The sequence below is a fragment of the Phyllopteryx taeniolatus genome, chromosome 23 (genome assembly GCF_024500385.1).
Source record: "Phyllopteryx taeniolatus isolate TA_2022b chromosome 23, UOR_Ptae_1.2, whole genome shotgun sequence".
Taxonomy (NCBI): Eukaryota; Metazoa; Chordata; class Actinopteri; order Syngnathiformes; family Syngnathidae; genus Phyllopteryx; species Phyllopteryx taeniolatus.
The window spans coordinates 1,987,007-2,008,827 of NC_084524.1; the positions used below are offsets into that span (position 1 = coordinate 1,987,007).

General features: G+C 49.6%; 5 protein-coding genes across 15 annotated transcripts; 2 read left to right on the forward strand and 3 right to left on the reverse strand.

The window, feature by feature from the left end:
* Window positions 1-242: 242 nt before the first annotated feature.
* gabarapa (GABA(A) receptor-associated protein a) lies at window positions 243-2,727 on the reverse strand. The gene is made up of 4 exons (XM_061763093.1): window positions 2,511-2,727; window positions 1,284-1,362; window positions 772-890; window positions 243-692 (listed from the first exon to the last, which is right to left on the reverse strand). The coding sequence occupies exons 1-4, from the start codon at window positions 2,598-2,600 to the stop codon at window positions 612-614; spliced, it is 369 nt and encodes a 122-aa protein (XP_061619077.1). The 5' UTR covers window positions 2,601-2,727; the 3' UTR covers window positions 243-611.
* A 941-nt stretch (window positions 2,728-3,668) lies between these two features.
* LOC133472375 (serrate RNA effector molecule homolog) lies at window positions 3,669-9,023 on the reverse strand. Of its 4 annotated transcripts, none has more exons than XM_061763049.1 (16): window positions 8,751-9,023; window positions 7,946-8,068; window positions 7,500-7,610; window positions 7,282-7,428; window positions 7,146-7,206; window positions 6,725-7,022; window positions 6,511-6,656; window positions 6,097-6,378; window positions 5,956-6,017; window positions 5,807-5,885; window positions 5,323-5,721; window positions 5,101-5,254; window positions 4,917-5,029; window positions 4,619-4,850; window positions 4,286-4,478; window positions 3,669-4,217 (listed from the first exon to the last, which is right to left on the reverse strand). In XM_061763049.1, exons 2-16 carry the CDS (start codon window positions 8,062-8,064, stop codon window positions 4,142-4,144), a joined length of 2,472 nt encoding a protein of 823 aa, XP_061619033.1. In that variant the 5' UTR covers window positions 8,065-8,068; window positions 8,751-9,023; the 3' UTR covers window positions 3,669-4,141. The 4 variants fall into 4 exon arrangements, with proteins under 4 accessions (XP_061619033.1, XP_061619030.1, XP_061619029.1 ...); XM_061763046.1 differs by having other exon boundaries at window positions 6,097-6,420; XM_061763045.1 differs by having other exon boundaries at window positions 5,323-5,475; window positions 5,557-5,721; window positions 6,097-6,656.
* A 69-nt stretch (window positions 9,024-9,092) lies between these two features.
* On the forward strand, window positions 9,093-12,001 carry ift46 (intraflagellar transport 46 homolog (Chlamydomonas)). 2 transcript variants are annotated; one of them, XM_061763078.1, is made up of 6 exons: window positions 9,093-9,269; window positions 9,668-9,769; window positions 9,855-10,147; window positions 10,391-10,484; window positions 10,556-10,687; window positions 11,207-12,001. In XM_061763078.1, exons 2-6 carry the CDS (start codon window positions 9,674-9,676, stop codon window positions 11,552-11,554), a joined length of 963 nt encoding a protein of 320 aa, XP_061619062.1. In that variant the 5' UTR covers window positions 9,093-9,269; window positions 9,668-9,673; the 3' UTR covers window positions 11,555-12,001. The 2 variants fall into 2 exon arrangements, with proteins under 2 accessions (XP_061619062.1, XP_061619061.1); XM_061763077.1 differs by having other exon boundaries at window positions 9,098-9,430.
* A 657-nt stretch (window positions 12,002-12,658) lies between these two features.
* On the forward strand, window positions 12,659-18,870 carry si:ch73-71d17.2 (RPA-related protein RADX). 6 transcript variants are annotated; one of them, XM_061763055.1, is made up of 19 exons: window positions 12,659-12,805; window positions 13,593-13,695; window positions 13,761-13,935; window positions 14,089-14,192; window positions 14,255-14,365; window positions 14,437-14,600; window positions 14,682-14,838; window positions 15,492-15,603; window positions 15,838-15,926; window positions 16,011-16,127; window positions 16,234-16,329; window positions 16,392-16,553; window positions 16,978-17,102; window positions 17,201-17,355; window positions 17,431-17,478; window positions 17,562-17,644; window positions 17,801-18,073; window positions 18,286-18,435; window positions 18,515-18,870. In XM_061763055.1, the coding sequence occupies exons 1-19, from the start codon at window positions 12,743-12,745 to the stop codon at window positions 18,634-18,636; spliced, it is 2,409 nt and encodes an 802-aa protein (XP_061619039.1). In that variant the 5' UTR covers window positions 12,659-12,742; the 3' UTR covers window positions 18,637-18,870. The 6 variants fall into 6 exon arrangements, with proteins under 6 accessions (XP_061619039.1, XP_061619037.1, XP_061619035.1 ...); XM_061763053.1 differs by having other exon boundaries at window positions 16,263-16,329; window positions 16,392-16,606; XM_061763051.1 differs by having other exon boundaries at window positions 14,437-14,838.
* Window positions 18,740-21,810, reverse strand: asgr1a (asialoglycoprotein receptor 1a). Of its 2 annotated transcripts, XM_061763086.1 has the most exons (7): window positions 21,637-21,795; window positions 20,799-20,906; window positions 20,616-20,705; window positions 20,424-20,489; window positions 20,217-20,309; window positions 19,879-20,149; window positions 18,809-19,050 (listed from the first exon to the last, which is right to left on the reverse strand). In XM_061763086.1, the coding sequence occupies exons 1-7, from the start codon at window positions 21,686-21,688 to the stop codon at window positions 18,903-18,905; spliced, it is 828 nt and encodes a 275-aa protein (XP_061619070.1). In that variant the 5' UTR covers window positions 21,689-21,795; the 3' UTR covers window positions 18,809-18,902. The 2 variants fall into 2 exon arrangements, with proteins under 2 accessions (XP_061619071.1, XP_061619070.1); XM_061763087.1 differs by lacking the exon at window positions 19,879-20,149 and having other exon boundaries at window positions 18,740-19,050; window positions 21,637-21,810.
* Window positions 21,811-21,821: the final 11 nt, after the last annotated feature.

The following is a 21,821-nucleotide window of genomic DNA, read 5'->3' on the forward strand; positions in this document are numbered from 1 at the left end:
TTTATAGGTATTTCAATTACTATATTTATTCTCAAATACATAGAGTATCGTTTCAAAAGTGGCAATCCCCATAAACTATTTCTTTCAAGAATTATTTTACATACAAGCATCACAAAACTTAAATTACTGTATTTCATTTTGTTTTAAAAATATGAATTGACATGTATATACGGTAGCAGATTAATTTCTTTGAAAATATTTCTTTAATAAGAACTTAGAATTGAAGACAAGAGACACCCATGTAGCTTTTTCCTCAAATTTTATAATTTTATGGTCACGAGTGGAGAGAAAGCGCCAGTAATGCAGCTCTAGAGAGTTCTTAAAAAAAAGAAGAGGAAAAAAAATTGCACTCAGCTTCACGATAAAGTAAATAAAGCCATCTAAAATTAACAATAACCACAATAATCATAGTCAATATAACCGTTCCGTAGCAGTTGGGAAATAAGAAATGGAGGCCGATAGATACAACGTGACACTGATGGAGATAGGGACGGGTGAAAGTGCATCTGACGCCTTTTGCTCTGTGAACTCCGAGCTGCTGAGCTAGATTAAATATTCCCAATGGATGTATGTATGCGTCGCGGGAAGGCGGGGGAGCCACAGAGCGGGGATCACATTTCCCTTCGGCTGCTCCCGTACACGCTCTCGTCGCTGTAGGCAATGTAGAGGAAAAAATCCTCTTCGTGGTGCTCCTGAAAACGTAGAAAGGGGAGACGTGCGTAAACCACAGCGCCGTTTTTGAAGCCTGAACGGCGCGAGCGATGACCTCACCTGGTACAACAGTCCCATGGTGGCCGAGGTGGGTGGAATGACGTTGTTTACGAAGAAGAAGAGCGCATCCTCGGCTCGCAAGTGGATTCGTTTTCGGATGAGGAAATAAAACTGGCCCACTGGATTTGGAAGACAAAAATGGGGATTATACACGCCTTAATGTTTTGTGAAATTATTTTTAAAAACAAAACAGAAGTACAAGAGAAAATTACATTTTCAGATCCAGGGATCTTACCACAAGCCCTCCATTTTTTGTTTTTAAAGTACAATTAAAAAAAAAAAAAATCTAAATACTTACAGTAGCAGATTACCCTATGTGCTCAAAAACCTTTTTTCTTAAACATTTTATAAAAATCACAGCTGTCAAATGAATATAAAACAGAAATGATCAGTGGCGCGAGGCCGCGATTGTGAGGAATAATGACACAAAACCACCTTCATTTGATTTGGGATTGCATTGCGCCAACAGAAATCATTTTGTTACCAGTAAGTAGAAGCAAATGTTTATTCACCTGTCAGGTCGGAGGGGACAAGATACTTCTTCTTGTCCAGATCACCTATTCTGGCTTTGGGAGCTTTCTCCACAATAACCTGGAAAATACATATACATTTATAAAAATGAATTTTCATGAAATCATGAATGTGCCTGTATTCATGACAATGAACGGGATTCTTCACAATAATGCAGGGGGAAAATAATTTGGTTCCTCCGTGGTGAAACTAATCTATTAAAATGTATAAAATGATCATAAAACGGACATACTGTACATCAGGGGTGGGCAAACTATTTTTAAAGTGAATGTAATGTATAATTCATCCCATTATATCAAAAATACAAAAAAATGTTTTCAAAAATGTTAGTGTATGTAGACTCATGCTAATTTTATTTATATTTACCTGTTTATTAGTAAATGTTTTTTTTTTAAACTAGATGTAATTTATTTTAAACCACGTTTATTTATAATTTAATATCTACCCCTTTAGTTAATAAAACAGTTGTCAAAGTATGTAAAAAAATAATAATTTAGCTTTTCATTTACAATTCTCAATCAAGTAAAAAATGGTTTTCAAATATGTAACAGTTTATTTAAAAAAAATAAAATGCATTTGATTTAATTCAGAATAAAATGAAAACAAATGTTACTTTAAAAGCATGTCTCATAATTTCTTTAATGAGAAAATACTGTTTTCATTTACAATTAATGAACCAATTATTTAATAAAAAAAGTAAAAACGTTTTTAAAATTGAAAACTTTGTTTTATTTGTTAAATGTTTGGGGTATTAAATTCATTTTGCAAAGACAAAATAAGTTAAATAAAATTAATAAGTAAACATTTTTGAAAAACATTTGTAAAATATCTACTATTTTTATTTGTCATGAATATAAGTCTTATTTCCCTGTATTGGTTTATTTTACATATTTTCATTTTGACAACAAACCAACTGAGCAATTATTAGGTGAGCTAACTTATTGATTATTAGCGGTGTCGCTCTCAAAACGCGGAAGTTTTTTTTTAAAATATATATACATGAACATATATATATATATACTACGACGTTGAACGGAAAGCTAGCTCGGCCTGTTGCTGCTCAATGAATGCGACATTTGGCTGCATTTTCACCACATTTGTAGAAAGACAGCACATACACGCACACATTGGGCCGAGGGAGCGCCGTGGGGAACTAGCTCACGAAAGCCAGCCTCCTAGTTAGCCGCTAACGTTAGCACACTACTTACGGGAACCCTATCCGGATACTTCTTCCGAATCTTCTCGCCTTCGGACCGCCTTTTCTCAAAGGGATGCTCCTCTTTGTATTGGAACTTCATCGTTACGAGAGATGACGGACGGCGAGTCAGTCGGTCGCTCGTTCCGGGTTCGGGGGGAGAAAATCGCTGACAAACCAACCACGACAACAACAAACGATGCTAAAGTGGCTAGCTATGGCGCGCGGAGGGATATACAATAACAACGTGACGTAAGAGGGCTACAACCACGTATAAACCACATCGACGTATGATGGCAATTGGGTCGGTATATTACAGCAACTGTTTCTTTCCTAAAAGGCGCCATAGCCCCAAATCGAGTGGGAGTGTGTCTATGTGTGTTATTTGGTGGGGGACTACTTTATTGTGATCATCCGCTGCGCCTGACCACCTAGGAACAGAGTGGTGAATCGGCTGCTGCCCTTGTCATATGACACTGCGGTTCGGCCGACTTCCGCTTTAAACGGGAAGCATGACGGGAAAGCGCCGCTTTCAAAATAAAAAATAAAAGTCAGCAACCAGGATGATTGTATGCCACAGGTTTTTAAGGATGACTCTCTAATTTCTACCGTTCTGCAAATTACTAAACGATCCTAGGATTCTCCGGGAATTGATTATGTATTATTTCAGAATAAAATCCCTTTCAAGTCTGTGTCACGAACAGAAAATTCAGTGACATAAAAAAAAAAAAAAAAAAAAAAAACAACACTTCTGTCAACTTCCTGGGTGGCAAACCTGAGGGAGTCCAGTCAGTGCTACAAGTGGAATGGGTTATTGCAGTGATTCTCAAAGTTTGGTACGCAAATTACTGAGTTCAATAAAAACAAGTTTGAGAACTGGTTTGCTGATTGTGGGAATGGATTCACGACTTTGCAGGGTTTTTAATTTATACATATGGACATTATTTACAGTACAGTACCCATCTTTATTTTTTTATTTAATTTTCATTGTTACTGCTATGTAGTGTGCAATAAAATACACGTAAGATCAAAATACACGTTAAATAATTAACCCAATATAGTGTCTCTACTTGACGGAAATTCGCTTATCGCGCCCAGCCCTGGAACCTAACTCCCACGATAAACGAGGGTTCGCTGTACTTTGAATATCACTAAATTTAGTTGACAGTCATCACATTTACAGAATGAGTTTATTAAAAATTCATAGCAGTTAATGAATTGAAGCAAGAATTTACAGTCAATGATAAAGCTACATGACAAGGAAAGCACACCTAAAAAAAACATCCTTAAAAAAGAAAAGCAGCAGCAAAGCACTGGGGGTGATCAAGAGAGGGCTAAAAGTAACCTGTCTCACACTAGTCTAAACGCAGCTCACGTTTCCGATTAGCGGGTGAACAATCGGACGTTTGGTGAAAAAAAAAAGTCGAAGTTGGATTTAATTCCGGGGATGGGCTTGTATTTTCCAACTGGGTTTAAAACGAGCAAAACTAGTTCACTGAATTCAAAGAGGAAGGTGTGTTTTTTTTGTTTTCTTTAATATGACATCATGGCTTTTTAAAAAGTAATCTTGGTCCAGCTGGAAGGAACACACACACGCACACGCACAGAAACTGAGAGGGAATCCTGGGGAAGAAAGCTGCCGGTTTAAAAGAAGTCCAGGTCGTCCGGAGCGTCCAGGTCTCTGTACTCTATGATGGAGCGGGGGTCTCCTCGCATACCCCTGCGCACACACGAACACAGAATTACACGCCAACATGGGCGGTGTTGACCGTCATCGTGTTTCCTCACCTGTTGTTTGGCTGTTTCCCCGGGAAGCCTAAGTTGCCCCTGAAGTTGTCATAGTGACCGCGGCCGGCCCCGAACTGGTTGGCGGGGAAATGGGGAGTTCCGGGGAAGGCGGGCAGCAGAGGCCTGATGCCGGGCGGGTATCCCAGAAGGCTTTGCGGTTGAGGTGACACTGTGGGAAAGCTGGTGGGGGGGGCTAGAGGCAGGAACGCAAACGCGGGGTCAGGGGACCAGGTGTCTGAGGGTTGACCTTTCCTTGACATGTGGGCGGAGGGAGCTCGTTCTGGGAACGAGCCGGCTCGTACCTTTTGTCGGGACGTCTCTTTTCGAGCTTACCTTGAGCCGGAGGCGGCGGGGGCTTGTTCTCGGGCAACACCGGTCTCTTGGCGTCCAACAGGTAGTTGTTGAAGTAGTCCACTTCCTGTCTGACGGCATCCACCTTCTCGCCGTGTTTGTTGAGGATGTGTTTACGCACAAACTCCGGAGCCTTAAACTTCTTGCCGCTCAGAGGACACAGCCACTTGTCTTTGCTGAGCTCCTGAGTGTTGGCCGCCAGGAACTTCTCCACCTGCCAAACGAATGCCGTCAATACTGACCCACGAGACTACGTGATAGCGGCAGCGGAAAGTCTCACTTCCTGTTCCGGGTCTTTCTTCCCCAGGCGCGCGGCGTCGTCTGCACTCACCACTTCGGGCGGACTCAGCAGAGGAGCCAGACGCTCCTCACACATCTTCAGGTGTTCACCCACTGGGCGACCACAGCAAAGTACGTCACGGCGGGCTCGACCGCGCGGGCGCGCGTGCGCGTGTGTGGTATACCTTCAGCCGCTGTGATCTTGGCCACGGGCAGGGGTCCCCGCACATGTATCAGTCCGCAGCGATGAGGCATGTGGTCCTCAGCGGGATACTGGCAGAAGTTGTAGTAGTCCAGCGAGTGGACCACACGCAAGTAGAGCAGCAGCGTGTCCAGCACCTGCACACAAACAAACACGCACTGCAACACCGCATGAAGACAGCACACACACAAACAGCTGGTCCCACCTTCAACAACGTCTTATCAGTCTCCACGGTAACATCCGAGGACACCGCGTCTTTGGCGTCGCCGGCCTCGCCGCCCGTCAGCTCCTCCTCTTCGGCGCTCACCTCCTCGATGAGGTAATCCGTGATGTTCTTCAGGACGGGGTTGGTCTCCGTCTGCAGCGGTGCATTCGCACGTGGGTTCGGAGCCAAACAGAAAGTGCCGAGGGGTGGAGGCGGGGCAACGGGAAGCGGCACCTGTTCCTGCCACAGCTCCGCCCTCTGGTCCAGCGTGTGCACCAGCCTGGCGGCCAGGCGGACGTCGTTCCTCGCCACGGGCTTGTGCTGAGTCAGCCCGTTGACGCTGCGGACGCGACGGCACAAATCGCGGTTGACCACCGGGGAAAGCTCGCAGTCTCGGAGCTGCGAGGGGCCGGAGAAGATGAGACGAGTTGGAAGAAGACGGTAGCAGACGGCGGCGAGGGCGCGGGCGGGTGACGACGGTTACCCGAATATTCTGCAGGTTCCAGCATGTCTCCTTGATGTTGACGCCACGGTCGAACGTCAGCCAGCACCGCCGAAAGAACCTGGCGCACATCTGTATTGTGATGCGCAGTCGCCGGTCACGCTTTTTACCATCGCACACTTTCTACTCACCTCCTCTCTGGCTGAGGGTCTGACAGCGCCACCCGTAGGAAGCCCGAGTACCTGCGACACAGCTGCAAACACAGAGGGCTCGAGTGCGCATTCAGGGGCAGCGGAAGATGCCGATCGGCAGCGGGGGCGGTGGGCACTCACTGCGGCGATCTCCTCTTTGGACGCGTCGGGCGGGACGCTCCTGATGAAAAGCGAGGTGGTGAGGTGCAGCGGCCGAGGCCTCACCGGCGACGCCGGCGCCTTCTCTTCCTTCTCGCCGTCAGAGTGCGAGGAGTCGGAGGCCGAGCCTTCGCCACTGTCAGCCGACATGCTGCGCTTCCTCTTCCTGCTTTTCTTGGCCTCCTCTTCCTCCTTCTGCTCCTCCTCCTTGTCCTCTTCCTCCTCCTCCTCCTCGTCTTCCCCATTCTGCTTGCTGTCCTCATCCTTCTGAGGTGTGAAATCGTCATTGAGTTCAACAGCGATTCCCTGTTTATCGCGAGGAAATGTTCCACGATATAGAGGGGCTTTCTGTGACAAAGAAAAGCAGATACTAGAACCCCCACGCTGCACTCTCACCTGACTTCGGGTCCTGCCCAGCTCGCCGTCCGCCGGCTCCTTGCTCGGACCCGCCGCGGACTCGCCTACGCCTCCGCCGGCGTGCTCCCCGCCGGGCTCCAGCACCTTCAGGTCCAAGTCCGTGCCACCCTCCATCTTGATGACGGCTGCGGACGAGAAGGCGAGGTCAGAAGTCACCCGTGCGCAACCTCCTGCCTCCTGGACCGCGGCTGACCTGCATCCAGCACTTGAATGATGGCGGTGGCGTGCTCCATGTCCAGCGCCACGCCGTCCAGCCACTTGTTGTCCCACAGGAAGAGGAACACACCCAGACGGCGTTTGAGCGCGGCCAGGGACTCCGCCTTCCTGGCCGCGATGTCGTCGGGGTGGTACTTGGAGCGGAACCACTCCTGCTCTTTGTGCTGGACGAAGAAGTCCTGCAGCTGCTGGCGCCGGAAGTCCACTTTGTACTGATTGTAGCGCTTGACCGCCTCCGTCTCGTCCACGCTGTCCTCCGTGTTCAGCAGGAAGTCCTGCGCGACACACGCAAGAGCTAAGGGCTGGGTTATTGTTGTTATTTGTTTATTTGTCAGGACAAATTTGTATTCCAAGCCATTTTTTTTCCCCGTGACACCCTGACCGCTTGCTTCACTCACCTTGAAGCTTCTCATGGTTGGAGGTCCGGGGGGCGGCAAGTCAGGATCCACCATCGCCAACCTGAGGAAAGATAAAAGTGCGTCTAACGCGCCGCCAAGCACGCGCACGTGTGCCCGTGGAAGCACGTGGTCGCACCTGCCCTGCAGCGGGTGAGCTCCGTGATGGATGGGCAATTGCGGGATGTCGGGGGGCCAGCCTTGAGGCCCCACCCTTGGGAACAAAGCGCCGCCGCCTCCTCCAAAGGGCTGCTCAAAGCGGTATGGCTCGCCCCGGTGGTCGTCCCTGGCGAAACCAGGACACGTTGAGCTGCGGCGCGTGGAGGTTGACGCGAGCCATACGCGGCCGCCGCTCACCAGTCTCTCCTCATGCGCTTGTGCTGAGGGCTCATGTGTCTCGGCGGCGAAAACCTCTCCCTGCGACCACGGTCGTAGTCCCGTCTTCTCTCTCTGCCGCGTTCCCAGTCCCTGAATGTGCACACGTACACTCATCACGCGAGCCGTCCAGACATTTTCTACCCTCTTTAAGGGTCGAGTGGAGATCCGAACTCAGGATCTCTGGATTGCGCTATGGGTAGGACCGCATACGTTTTTTACTTCTTCCTACTTCCTATTGAACAAGTACATTAGTATCAAAGGACAAACTCTACTGCTGCCTTCTATATGTGTGTTTTTTGTGTGTGTGTGTTTTCACTTTTTGAGTTTTCTGTCCTTTGTTTTCACAACATGTATTGTGTTGAATTGTTTGTATATGCCCAACAACTACTCCGTCGGAAAAATATTTTTTTCAATGACGGTTCCACCTGTCGGGCCAGTCGTCGCGTCGCCTCTCTTCTCGCTCTCGGGATCGCTCCATGTCGCTCCGCTCCCTTCGGAACTTGTCGCGCCGCCTCCTGTCGAACTCATCATCACTGTCACCCATTGGTCTGCACACAAATACACATATACTGAGCCTCTCGGGACTGACCCACTGGCCTCCGCCAAGGGACTGTTAGTAAAAAAGAGAACAAATATCCCAGAGCTTTGCATTTGGGAGGTGCTATTGTGATTCTTCCATAGTGACAAAAATACCTTGCTATATCAGCAATGTTTGCAGAATAGAACTGAAATGTCACTGACACAGAAACAATGAAAATCACTTCGACATCCCACAATTTGCAGCATTTAGTAATAAACACACCATCTCGCTACAATAATGCCTATGCCAGTGTCCTATAATGACAGACAGAACAATTAATTGCGCTTGCAACTGATGGCAAAAGGTCAAATGAGCGTCTGTATCCTCCTGTTAGTATTCCTAATACATACTGACATAGTAGCCGCCACATAAACATTTGCGTGGATGCTTTTTGCTCATTATATACTGTACTGGCAAAAATATAGAAAATAAATAGTAAAATCAGCTGTGTGGTATAGCAGATTGCTGGAATAGTAACTTTACATTAGCGGCTAACAGCTAGGGCTCCCTCGCCGTTAGCCCTCCTTTAGCTTAAGCGCCGCTAGTTAGCCGCACTCCGCTAATGACTACGAATTTGGAGCGTATTAAACAAAACTTTGTTGACGAGTCCATGTCGATATTTTTGTTGTTGATTTTGTTGTACAATTTACCTGAAAACGTTGCCGGACGAAAACAAGGAGACCAGCTCACACGAAACGGTCCCGCCGCCACAACGACCAATCACGACACCCTTTCCGGGCCCAAGTTGCCCTCTAGTGCCCCGGAGGGGCTAAAACACCGCCTTGAAATGCACTTTTGTGTACAATTAATTAATAAGGTGTAACTTTTAACTTTGGTGACTTTTGATATGATGCTGGCACATTTTCTCGTTGACAGAAAGCTTATTTAACTCGCTGGCGCACCAGTCCACACGGTGGCAGTGGAGTGCGCTTGCAACGAGCGGCTTTGGCGATGAAGAAGGAGAAGAAGGGGAAGAAGGAGAAGAAGGAGAAGAAGAAGAAGGAGAAGAAGAAGAAGAAGAAGAAGAAGAAGAAGAAGAAGAAGAAGAAGAAGAAGAAGCAGAAGAAGAAGAAGCAGAAGAAGAAGAATACAACATGGCGTCTGCGGTTGCTAGGCTACCAAAGCGTTCGTCGTTGTGCTTTTGTGCCTCACCTGAGCGAAACTAGACAGTAAATTACACTTTTTTTTTTTAAACAAAAAAGCTTGTTTTCTACATTTATGTGACAGGAAACAGCGCTTTAGGACAACATTGGAAACCGTCGCGAAAAATCTTTCGCCTTGCCTACAAGAAGCCCATTTTTCACTGGTGCTAGGTGGCTAACGTTAGCATGTAAGCTATGCAATGATGACACACGTTAAATAATAAAAGGAATTTAACAAGTTCAATTTAGCATTTAGACTATGCTGCCGTGTTAAATTTAAGTTAGGGTTGTGTGTGTGTGTGTGTGAATGAAACATTTATTTAACCTTTATTTATTCAGGGAAGGGAATTGAGAACAACATAAGCGATACGATGCTAAAATATTACAATAATCAGTAGGTTAATAAGTAACTTGTGTTTGTGTAGTTGATCATGGAGCGAGCCGACCGTCGACTTGTGAAGAACCAACCATACGACGAGAGCGTGGAAGTGAGCGACTCGGCAGAGGAGGCGAGCGTCCGCGGCCAGGTAACGAGGGTCTCCATCCTCATGCCTCCTTATTCCTCACGTGGGGCGAGGGTCAGGGGCGGCCGTCACCATTTGTGCCTTTTAGGCCGAGCGCGGGAGGAACAGGATGGGGCGTAGCCACATGTCCGACCACAGCAGCAGTGACGAGATGGACAAAGACCTCGAGCCTCCGAGGGGTAAAGGCTCAATCGGCAGGCAGCCCGGCGTCAGCCCAAACGAGGAAGACGACGAGGACGAGGAAGAAGAGTCGGGGGAATCGGAGGACGAGGACGAGGACGACGAGACCAGCGAGGCTCCGGAGGGCGCGTACGACCCGGCCGACTACGCCATCCTGCCCGTCAGCGCAGAGATCAAAGAGTTATTCCAGTACATCGTGCGGTGAGTTTGGAGCGACGTCTGTGTGGCGGCGATGCCGCTGACCGACTGACTGACGGAGACAACTTTGGCTGACTGACACTGACTCACAATGTCTGACTTACTGAGACTGGCTAATGATGGCATTGACTGACGCTGTTTACTAACTGACACTGATGCTTTTTGACATTGACTGACTGACCGACTGACTCTGGCTGTCTGGTAGACGGACTGACTGACTGATTGTGTGCGTTGGGTCTTCCCAAGGTACTCTCCTCAGTCCATCCAGCTAAAACACAGCCTAAGACCCTTCATCCCGGACTTCATTCCGGCCGTGGGCGACATCGACGCCTTCCTCAAGGTAGGTTCCTTCTTCCTGCTCCGCTCGTGCCCAAGTCAAAGATCACCAGTCTTCTCTTGGGCGGCGCGCAGGTGCCGAGGCCGGACGGCGAAGCGGACGGGCTGGGCCTTCTGGTTCTGGACGAGCCCAGCGTCAAGCAGTCGGACCCTACGCTCCTGTCGCTCTGGTTGTCCGAGGAGACCAAGCAGCACGCCACCGGCGAGGTAAGCTGAAGGGCTTATCCCTGCAAATTGTGAGATGCTGAACTGATATTCGTTGTTCCTGTGACAGTGACAAAGTTCTTTTCTTTTCTATTCTGTTTTGTGACGGTTGTTTTTATTTATTGGCTGACATTAGGCCATAAAGTTAGTTTGTCAAAATGTTTATTCTATACAAATGTGTTTTAGAGTAGACAAGGAAGAAATATGTAAATGCATGCACCCTGTCACGTGGTAGGAAACATTAATTAGAAACCGTTTTAAAATGCCAGTCACCTTTGGAAACTGGACAAAAAGACACGTTTAAATTTGAAAAAAGCAATTAATAATAATTGCAACATTCATTTAACACAAGAAGAAGGCATCTTGCAAATGTAAACAACTGTCATGTCTGCCTACGACCCAGCCAGCAGAAAGTAGGTGTTGACGTGTCGTCCCAATTCTTTGAGCCGTTTAGGGGAACAATTGGGATTGCCCCTAAAAATCGTGTTATTACATAAATATTGATTGACGTGTGTCTCCCAGCTGAAGGTGACCAGCGTGTCCAGTCCTCAGTCCAACCCCCGCGCCGTGGACAGCTGGGTGGAGAGCATCGGCGCCCTGCACCGCTCCAAGGCGGCGGCCAGCGTGCAGTACGCGCGCGCCATGCCCGACATCGACGCCCTCATGCAGGAGTGGCCGCCGGAGGTGGAGGAGACTCTGGGCCGCGTGCGCTTGCCCCCCGCCCGCCTCCACTGCAGCTTGTCGCGGTACTGCGACGTCGTGTGCGCCCTGCTGGACGTCCCCGTGTACTGCAGCCGCATCCAAGCGCTGCACCTGCTCTTCAGCCTCTTCCTGGAGTTCAGAGACTCGCAGCACTTTGCGCGCACTTGAACGCGGCCTTTGCGACCGAGGGATTTTTCAAGCCTCCTTCTGGAAGACCGCATTTTCAAGTTTCCACGTACATGCGGCGACAACCCCGTAACTTCCGCTAACAACCCAGGCTAAACTCGGTTCATCAGTCGAGATCCGTCACGTCAGGGGTCGCCAACGTGGAGCCCGCGGGCAACAGGCAGTCCCCAAGGACCATGTCACCACACCTATTGTAAAAATAGCTCACGAGTGACCGGGCATTGTGATTTCCAAGGAATTCTCTCGAAGTGATCATTTGAATATGTAAAATATATCAAGTGTTGCATATTTATTTTTACGTTTCCTGCCTTGTTAAATCATTGGTGATACTTATTGTGAGAAATAATGAACATGATCAGTGTCTTACCATCGATGAATATCAGTAATTATTTATGATAACACAATTAAAGGTCATTTGTAGGGCTTCAATGATTATTTTACTATTCCATTAATCTGTCTATAATTTTTTTGATTTGTCAATAAATTGGATAGAAACAAAACATTTTTCGTTTCTATCCCTTGATTGAAAAACAGAACATTATTCCAAATGAACTGATTACAATTGAGGGAGCGGTTTGGTCCTGAACATGTCAGCAAATAGGCAAACTTGGTGATCATTGCTTTAAAAAAGTAAAAAGCAAATGTCTTATTTTGATGACGAAGACAATCGGTCTGCTTTCACGGCGGACTGCTGACATATGGCAATATTTCGTGCTGAGAGGCTGAAGCGCGAGTATTTGGACAAGGTTGGTATCATGTCAACGTACTTCCTTGACGCCAATGACTACTTTCCTAAGAGTAAGGGCTTTGGCCTTGTCACAAATTTGCACCAGGGTGTTACATATATGCAGTCACAGTGTTGGGGGTAACTACATGTATTGAGATGATGTCATTATAAAACGTAATTGTAATCTATTACATGACTGGGAGATAGTGTGTAGTTGTTGTGAAGCCGAGACTTGTGATTGGCTCTCTCTGGTCCTGTTCCATTCTGCTGCATTAACTAACATGAAATACTTTTCCAAATTTGACCTTGAAGCGTCACCTTGCGGTTTAATGTATTAGCCCTCAATAATTTTTGTCCCGCAAAGGTTTCCGTCGACGCCCAACCACGCATGCGCAGCCTGTGGCTTTTGCCAAAAGAAAAAAAAAAACCGTGTTTTTTGCAGCATGGCGGCAACCGACTGCGTCTTACGCCGAACTCTGAGGCGGTCCAGAACCGCGCCAAATCAGGTCCTGACATGTCACATATCTTCAATAAGAACGAAAACCAAGCCCTTCGTGTCTTCATGTGACGTTTGCATGTGTGCGTGCCCGCGCGTGTGTGTGTGCGTGTGCACGCGTGCGTGCGTGCGCGTGCGTGCGTGTGTGTCTTCTGAAAAGAAAAGAGAGAAGGATGTGCAACTTTAACGTTAGTTTCGAAACATTACACGAGGATTAATACTCAGCGGATATCGGTACCATTTTGTGTTATTTTTTTTTTTTAAAAGCATAAAAGTACACAAAGCATGTCGTTTATTGTTGTTTGAAGCAACTACAGCAAAAATGAGCTTAGCTATATGTTGCCAGTTTGACTAAACTGCAGAGAGTAGCTGGTGTTTAAGGCAAGGCGTTTATTTTGAGAGGTGGTCTTTATTTACACTATTTCCGCTTTGTGTATGACACTGACTGGTACATTTTTCCTTAGCGGAAAGGGCCATCTAGATTATTCTAAGTATTAGAAGTCGATTATTTGGGGTACGGCGTTTATTGGAGTGGATCGGCGAGACCTAAACGAGGGAGGGGGCCGCAATTTTTCGGCAGCGCTACCAGGGCCACAGAGGAAAAACAATGTTGAGGGGGTGTTAATCAAGGGGCCAGCGAGATTATGGGCGCGGGCCGCCAGTCGCCCACGCCTGGGCTAAGGACAAGCGCCGTGGAGGATGGATGGATTATGATGACGGGTAAAGAAGTGGGAGAGCGATGGAAGGTCCTTGAGCAAGCCGGTAACGTAAAATCTCAAATCAAGTTGTGTCTTCAGCGGTCCCAGGTGGTCTGCAGGGAGACGCTCTACGTGTTGGACGTGTTGCGCTACACCAGAGACCTGGGCTCCTCCATCTACTTCCCGCACACCGTCTTCAGCGGTGAGTGCGCCGCCCTCTCCGGGGTCCTCCCGTTCACCTCTGACCCGGGCCGCTTCCGTGTCCAGGCGACGACCTGTACGACGTCACACTGAGCGACCGCGACTGCCGCCTGCGCGTCACCCTGGATCCCGGGCTCAACGTGCTGGTGGAGAGGCACGTCCTGCGGTTGGGCGCGGCCTTGCGGACCGCCACCCTGGCCCCCGCCATGGTGGGCTTGGCGGACCGCACTGAGGACCAAAGGTAGCCGCGAGGGTTGCAAATGGGTGGAAGATTTCCAGTCAAATTTCCAGGAGAAGTTTATATATCCCTTAATTACAAAATAGCTAGCAGATGGGGGGGGGGGGGGGCAGTAAAACAGGCCAAAGTGTCGCATGTCGTCCTTCTTGTGTGCAGCTTCATCTTGGTCAACGTGGAGATGAGCGTGGCCGCGGGCGACGACGAGAGCCGGGACTCGGATTGGGACTCGCTGCCCTGGAGCGGCTCGCCCGATGTGTCAGGTGAATGAGCTAAGCCGCGCCCCTACGCTCGCGCGCCATTGGTGAACGTGCGTGCGCTACAGGTCCTCTGCTGGCCAGTCGAGCGTTCTTTCTGCCACTGTGGAATAAAGTGGACTTCCACGGAGACGCCTGGAAGCAGACGCCGCCTCCCATGAGCGAGCACGACGGGAAAGGTGGGTGGCGCACGCGCACCGGACACATTTACATACTTTATTTCTTTCTCTCTCTGATGGTGCGGCCGCAGTTTACCACCCGTCCGTGACCATCAAAGGCCTCCGCGAGGGATTTATAGGGCGCAAAGTTTGGGTCCGGGGCAGCATCCTGCACCGGCTGATCCTGCGCATCACGGCGAAGTCAAAACTGACTTATTATGGGAAAGCAGATAGGAACTCCAAGTGTCCTTATCAGGTGGGTGAAGGCGTCGCCATCGAGGAAAGCGGACGCGGCGTCTTACGCACGCACGCACGCTCGCATGCGCTCGCTCGGCAGGGGCTGTTGGAGGCGTGCGACCGCACGGGAAGCGTGTCGGTGGTGATGTGGAACGGCCTGTGTGTCAACTGGTTCTGCGTTCTCAAGCCCGGTGACGTCATCAGCCTGAGCCACTTCCGGGTCAAGCGGCGCTACATGTCCGAGGGCGACGACATCGGTACTTGCTTCCTTCCATCTTTTCTTATTTTCTTCCTTTCTTCCCTCTTTCCTTATCTCATTCCTTTGTTTTTTCTCTTTCCTTCCTGACTTTCTCTCCTGGCTTTCTTTCATCCTTCCTTTCTTTTGTCCATTCTTTCCTTGCTTCTTGATTCCTTCCTTCCTATTCTTCTTTCCTTCCTTCCTTCCTTCCTTCCTTCCTTCCTTCCTTCCTTCCTTCCTTCCTTCCTTCCTTCCTTCCTTCCTTCTTCCTTCTTCCTTCCTTCCTTCCTTCCTTCCTTCCTTCCTTCCTTCCTTCCTTCCTTCCTTCCTTCCTTCCTTCCTTCCTGCCTTCCTTCCTTCCTTCCTATTCTTCTTTCCTTCTTCCTTCCTTCCTTCCTTCCTTCGTTCCTTCCTTCCTTCCTTCCTTCCTTCCTTCTTCCTTCCTTCCTTCCTCCTTCCTTCCTTCCTTCCTTCCTTCCTTCCTTCCTTTCCTTCTTTCCTTCTTCCTTCCTGCCTTCCTTCCTTCGTTCCTATTCTTCTTTCCTTCTTCCTTCCTTTCTTCCTCCTTCCCCCTTCCTTCTTTCCTTCCTTCCTTCCTATTCTTCTTCCTTCCTTCCTTCCTTCGTTCCTTCTTTCCTCCCTCTCCCATCCCTTTTTTTCCTGGGCGCACAGAGATCAGCGCGAACAGCCAGAATCTCGCCGCTCGCATCTCTCTGCTCCCGGAGGCGTCGGTGGCGCCCGCCCGCCTGCCGCCGCCCGCGAGCGCCTACGACTTCTGCGGCAGGTAGGCGGCTTCAAGTCAGATCTCCTCTTTCCAAAAACAAATATGGACATTTAACAATTGTAATGGACTACACCCCTTGTTTTTTGGGAAATTGCAAGTAGCAATGACATTGTTCAAGAGTTTTGCCCACAAGATAATTTTCCTGCTACTAAACTTTTCTTTTCCCAAATTTTAAAAAAAATTCCATGGGCACCGCGTCTTCGGCGAGCGCCCTTGACCGGCTTCTTGTCACAGTGAGCAACTTTCGGCTCGCGCTCACGGCGCCGTCTGCGACGTCATCGGCTTGCTGGTCTTCGCGGGGCGCTCCGAGCGGCTGAGAAAGGGTGAGGAGCATCGCCATGGTGACGGGGATGCGGACGCACTTACTGAACCCGCGCGTCCACGTGCGTGTGTTTGCGTGTGCGCAGGGTCAGAGCTCTTGGAGTATCGCTGGCTGCGTTTGCAGGACGGGCGCTGCTCTCGTCCAATCTGGATCCAGCTTTTCGCCACCTCTCAGCCGCAGACTCACCGCAGGCTCCACCCATGTGAGATGAAGGAAGGAACGAAAGATGGAGGCGAAGGAAGCGAGAAGTCACGCTGACAAGCGGCGTGTGTGTGTGTGTGTGTGTGTGTGTGTGTGTGCGTGCGCAGTAATGGTGGTGGTGTGTTCTCGTCTGAAGGTGGTCCAGACGGCGGCGGGAGTCTTGTACCTGACCAACACGCCGCACACAATGCTACAGCTCACAGGTACCAGCTCTTTTTGTGACTTCATCATCACCATCATCATCGACGGCGGGCTCGATTGACAGGCGGGCACAGAGGTTACGGCCAGCTGCCGGCGGTGCAGCAGTTCCTCGACTGGCTGCGGCGGCAGGACGACAAGCGGATGAAGCGCGCGGCTCTGATTGGCGGGTACTTCGTCTACCCGCCCCCTCCCGTCTCCTTGGAAACGTACATGAGAGACAGTCGAGGTCAGCGGACCGTCACCGGCGTGCTTGGAAAGGAAATTCAGCGGCCTCTCACCCTGTGTCCCTCTTCCTAAATTCCTTCCTTCATTATTTCTTACCTCCTTTACTTTCATTCCTTCCTTTCCACTCCTTTTAACTTTGTTTTATTCTTTATTTCTTCCTCTTTCTTCCTCCCCTTTCTTCCCCCATTCCGTCCTTTCTTTTTTCCTCACTTCCTTCTTTCTTTCTCTGTTGTATTTGTAATATCTTTCCCTTCTTTTCTTCCTTCCTTTCCCCCCTCCTCTCATCTTGCCTTTCCTCATTCTTTCCTACCTTTCTTTTTCTTTCTTCTTTCCTTCGTCTATCCATTTCCTCCTTCCTTCTGTCCTTTCGTTCCTCCCTTTTCTTAATTCCTTCCTTGCTGGCTTCCGTCCTTTCTTTCTTTCAGGGGAGCCCGGTTTCCTCCGGGGGACTGTGCTTCTGCGGGAGATGAAGAAACTTTGTTACAGGGAGCGACGCACCTTCTGTATCGAGGCCACCGTTACCATGGTTGCATACTGTAGCCGAGGAGAGGTACACACACAATCACATATCCCAATAATTTGACCGATTGATTGTTTATGGATAATAATACTGTCGTGAGATCATAATTTGTTCGCGAAATGCTTTAGGAGGGGAGTTGCATCTTTTGGCGAGACGCATCTTCGTCTCTGTCCTCCTCCTCCTCCTCCTCCTCCCCCTCGCCCTCCTCCTCCTGCCGGGTTACGCCGTCGCCGACTGCCAGTCAGCGGACGGCCCGCCCGCTGACATCCACCAGCAGCGGCAGGTCACGGCATTTCCGGCCTCGGTTTCCCCTTTGAAATCTGCCCCGTTCATGCGAGCTTGTGTTTGCGCACGACAGGCCGTGTAAGAGGAAGCTGCTGCTGCACTCGGACACGCCGGCAAAAGGGTGAGAACTGGCCACGCCCGCTCATTAGAAATGCATCGCTCCGATCGGTCGGATCGATGACCTTGTCCCTTTTGTCTCCGAAGACGTCCTCGAGCGACCGTCCAACCCAAAGGCAGCAACGAGACAGGTGTGTCCGTGTGTACGTCCAACATGACGTGGCGTGACGGTATGAGCCAACACAACATGGCGTGATGCCACGCAACACATTCCTCGCGACAACACAACACGTCGCGGTACAAAAAGACAACATGGCGGAGTACGGCAACAACGACATCAACGTGACCTCGCTAACGTGTGTGCACTAAAGTGTCACCTTGTCCAGATCTTCTTTTCGAGGCTTCCATGGAGTTCCTCCATAACACCGACGACGACGACGAAGAGGAGGAGGAGGAGGAAGAGGATGAGCAGGGCGACACTTCTTATTCCACCAGCAGCCCTTCCCCGCCGCATTTCCCGCACGTCGCCGTGGAGACGCTGGCCATGCGCTACAACCCCGCCTGTAAGAAAGAACAGGCGGTTGCCGTGACGATGGGAGGAAGCCTCACCTGTGCCGCCGTCTTCGCCTCCGACAATTACTACACGCTCAGGCTTAAGGGTAACGCCCCGCCGCCCCCCGCGGACACGTGGCAGCTTTCCTTATCCCTTTCTGCGTTCTTTCTTTCCTTTTTCTTCTCTTCTTTCCTTTCTTTCTTCTATTCTTCCTTGTCTCCTTACATTCTTCCTTCCTTCATTCCTTTCTGGGAAACGGTGCCTCCCCCCCCCCCCCCCCCCCCCCCTCCGTGACACCCGATGTTTTGACCCACACAGCTTTGTCGGACGACACGTGCATCCACGCCATCTTCCTCCCCCAGTCGTCCTCTTCCTCCCTCTTGCCACGCCCCGGCTCCCACGGCAACACCTGGGCCTCCATCTTGTCCCACGGAGCCTTCTCATCTCACGCGCCCCCGCCGTCGCCAGGTGCGTGCACGCACACACTCGCGCACTCACGCAAACTGGCTCTCGGCAGTTAACGACGGTCGCCGTCTGCCTCCGTCAGGTGACCTCATCGCCACGGCAAGGCAGCTGGCCAATCGTAGGTTGGCGTGTTTGCTGGATGTGTGTCATCTGGGCGGAGACTCCAACGAGGTGGTCATCAGACGAGCGTTCCCGATGACCTGAGGACTCCCAAGTTTGTTTTGTCACGTTTTTGACATTGAGCTGCGCGGTTGAATTGCAGTTACGACGTCTACCTCACTGTCTGCAACGTTCGGCGTTGGATTGTTTACAAAATCGTTTTCGATGTCTGTTTTGCACTTTTCAACATGTTTACAAGCAGAAGCTGTTGCACACGTTTTCCTGTAGGAATATCTTTGTTGCACTTTATTTGGTTTTCATTAAAAAGTGTCGTCGCAAGCGTTTCTTTGTCTTGTTTTTTCCCGGCGTGGTCAGGCGTGCTTCTGGCAGAGGAAGCGCAGCCTGCTGGAGCAGTGCAGGTCGTTGAGGCGTCCGTCCGTGTGCACGTGAGCGCAGTCCTCGTCTCCGCCTCCCAGGCCGTGGTGGGTCCAGCTGTCGGGCTGCCCGGGCCGCCAGTGCCTGAGCCAAACGAACGACAGGTCAATTTTACCAATTTTGAAAATATTCTCATTCGTGATCTTTTGTAAGTACAAAAGAAAATTCGTATTCAACAAAGGCGCGGACACGTTTTGTACGAACACAAGTAAGTCGTGTGTGTTGATAAGTCCCACCTGTTCTAAACTGCCACGTTTGTGCACATTTGGCCTCATTTGCATTGAAAAACGCCTCAATTGACCATATACGGTTGCAGCACAAACCAGAAAATACTATTTGGAACGGTTCATGCAGGCAATACCAACAAAAGGGGAAACAATGGTGTGGGAGAAGCTATAATTGCTGCTGTTAATTCTGTCGGAACAGAGAAAAGAGCAATCTCGTGAATAAAAAAAAGACATTTTTTGACCTCAAACTCAATGCCAAAAGATGAGAATTATCTTTAACTGGAGCGGCACAATGAAGCAACAACCCGACTTTTCACCACTCGTGCTTTTCGATTGTTTCATTGTGTGACCCTCTTATTGTGTTCTATTTGTACTTTCGCAGTTCTACCACAAAGTTTTGTGTGTACGCACGATCAGAGGTGTGTCTACATTCACGCCCGAGTCCAACGTGATAAAATGTTGGTCCGCACGCTTTCCGCACACTTCTTGGCGTGCACACGCTTGATGCACGAGTGCTATATAGTCTGCAGGATTTTGTTGACGTTTTCAGGTCATTGTCACGCTAATCTACGGGTTTCAGTTAACATTCGCGGACAACGCATCGGCTCTCGGTGCTTCCTTTCACCCCAATAAACCGAGTGTGCCACAGGATGAAGATGGAGACGTGAGGACGGGCGCCGCCCACCTGCGGTTCATGACATAAGGCGTCCGGTTGACCCACTCCCACGATCCCGTCCTCTCGTCGCTCAGGCCCACCCAGAAGAAGGCTCCCAGCGACTCCCGCTTCAGAAAGTCCCACTCCTCGTCCGTCAGGATGATGGCCAAGTGCGACTCGTGCCCGTTGCACCAGTCGCGGGCGTTGTGCCAGGACAGCAGCGACCGACTGAAGAAGTAACAGTTGGAGCCAAAGCTCTGCCAGTCCAGAGGACAGCAGCCGGAGCCTACCGATCTCGACCCTTTAAACCACAAGCCCTCAAATGTCCACTCTGTGTGGGTTTGTGTGTGTTTGTGTGCGTAGTGTACCATTGTTGATGATGCGTTCAACGGAACATTGGAGGGAAGCCACCACTCTGCTGATGGTGTCCAAAGTGGCGAGCTGCTTCAAGGCCTCGGAAGCTACGTGGCATTGGACAACACAACATGGCGGCGTTTAACATGACCACAACGACGCGGTACGACACAGCTCGGCATTGTGCAACACGACACGGTTATAACATAACAAAATCTCACTTGAGCGCAGCTCGTCTTTGGCGCTCGCCACCCCGAACTTGAGTCGCTCCACATCTTTGGCGGCGTCTGCGACATGAGTGCACCGTGACAAGGTGTGACACGCGCGGCGCAACGAAACGTGGCATGGTACCGCGTGACAACAACGCAGCATCGTGCGGTACGGTGCGACCTAGCGTGATTGCGCAAAATTACCTGCGGTGAGTTTCTCGACACTGCTCAGTGATTGGCTCATGTTGGAAACACTCTGCTCCACAGACCACAAACGACTCGTCAACCTCGAGTCTGTCACACACACACATGCACGTTCACTTTAGTGTGTGTAACAGAAGCGTAGAAGTATGTGTCGTGTGTGTGTGTGTGTGTGTGTGCTCTCACAGCTGGCTCCCAGTGCAATTCCTAGAATCAAGATGGCTGCTGCGGTCAGAAAGGGAAACAAGCGGCGTATGAGCCTGGACACGCCTGAACGAGCGCTGAGAGGGGGTCCTGATGCACAAGTTTGCACGTGAGTTGACATGAAGTCACACACGCAACACAAACCACACAGAACACACAATATACCCAAACAAGACACGCAACATATACGTTATTACACGTACACGCTATACAACATGCACACCATATAACACAAGCTCACACCATGCACAGCACACACATACCACACAGGACGTACAGCACACACACGTGCACACCAGAGACCCACGCAAAACACAATCCATACAATGTACACACCAGACGACATACACTACACAACAGGCACCAACAATCCACAAAGAACACACACAAAACGTTCTTTACACAACACCGGATATACAATATACACAAAGACCAGATATATAATATACACTAACACAATTACACAACAAACACCAGATATACAATATACAACACACACAATTACACAACACACACAAACACCAGATATACAATATACAACACACACAATTGCACACCAGATATACAATATACACCACACACAATTGCACATACACAAACACAATTGCACACACAATTGCACACCAGATATACAATATACACCACACACAATTGCACATACACAAACACAATTGCACATACACACACAAACACCAGATATACACTATACATACACTTGTACCTTTATTCCAGAAGCTGTTGTCGTCGACGTCGTCATGATACAAACACAATTGCACATACACACACAAACACCAGATATACACTATACATACACTTGTACCTTTATTCCAGAAGCTGTTGTCGTCGACGTCGTCATGATATTCTGTCGTCATGGTAATCAAGCTTCTTTGCGTCGTCTTCGTGATGAAGAGGAGCTCGGCGACAGAGAATGTCGAGGCCGGCTGGAGGTGAGTGACCGCCGAGCGAACTTTGAACTACACTACTGGCTATGTGTGTGTTTGTGTG